The sequence below is a fragment of the Seriola lalandi genome, unplaced genomic scaffold (genome assembly GCF_002814215.2).
Source record: "Seriola lalandi dorsalis isolate HSWRI2012SDOR001 ecotype SW California unplaced genomic scaffold, Sedor1 jcf7180002051260, whole genome shotgun sequence".
Lineage (NCBI taxonomy): Eukaryota > Metazoa > Chordata > Actinopteri > Carangiformes > Carangidae > Seriola > Seriola lalandi.
The window spans coordinates 1-731 of record NW_019521813.1 but is presented as its reverse complement, the minus strand read 5'-3'; the positions used below and the strand labels follow the sequence as shown (position 1 = coordinate 731).

The following is a 731-nucleotide window of genomic DNA, read 5'->3' as shown; positions in this document are numbered from 1 at the left end:
TGACTTTCAGACTTACGCTCTGCGTTTGGACAGACTCTGCTGGGGGGGGAACCAGGGCTGGGAGGGGGGGAAACCTCGGTCCTCCGGCTGGACCACGGCCTGAGGGAGGGGAGGCTTCAGGCAGCCGTTACTGACCGACACCGGCACCACTGCGCACACAAACACCTTATGGTTTGTTATGTTGTGAGATGATCTAACGGCCTTGTGGGTTTCAGGTGCATAAAACAAACTCACACATAAAAAAAACAACAACGATGGACAAAGAATAAATAATGGAGCAGAACAGGAAGTTGTCTTCTACCAGATCTCTAGCTCCGGTTGTACCTGCAGGTCCAGGACTGACGAGGCTGATGGGCTTCTGGACCGGACTCTGGACCGGACTCTGGATCGGACTCTGGACCGGACTCTGGACCGGACTCTGGATCGGACTCTGGACCGGACTCTGGATCGGACTCAGGACTGGACTCTGGACATGGTTCTGGATCAGGCTCCTGGGTGCTGGGCGGGGAGCTGCATTCTGGGAAACATCATCACGTCAACAGAAAGATGGAAAATGACGTATATTTTGTATTTTAAAGGAGCTGATTCAAACTGAAACACATGTTTGTTCTGTTGTTTACAATCAGGCTGCAACTTCTGCGTTTCCATTATAATCTGTGCATCATTTTATCAATTAATAATCAATGATTCTTTGGTTCCTGAAATGATGTAAAATAATGAAAAATGTTCAA

At 48.7% G+C, this 731-nt stretch overlaps 1 protein-coding gene across 1 annotated transcript in view; it reads right to left on the bottom strand.

Annotated features, from left to right (window-relative positions):
• Positions 1-517, bottom strand: part of LOC111649593 (glutaminase liver isoform, mitochondrial-like) — a gene marked incomplete at its 5' end in the record, with an annotated part of 6971 nt that extends 6454 nt beyond the window's left edge. Inside the window, 2 exons of the mRNA XM_087172025.1 lie at positions 17-149; positions 325-517. Coding sequence (XP_087028151.1) covers positions 17-149; positions 325-517 — 326 coding nt within the window. The remainder of the gene's footprint in view (positions 1-16; positions 150-324) is intronic.
• Positions 518-731: the final 214 nt, after the last annotated feature.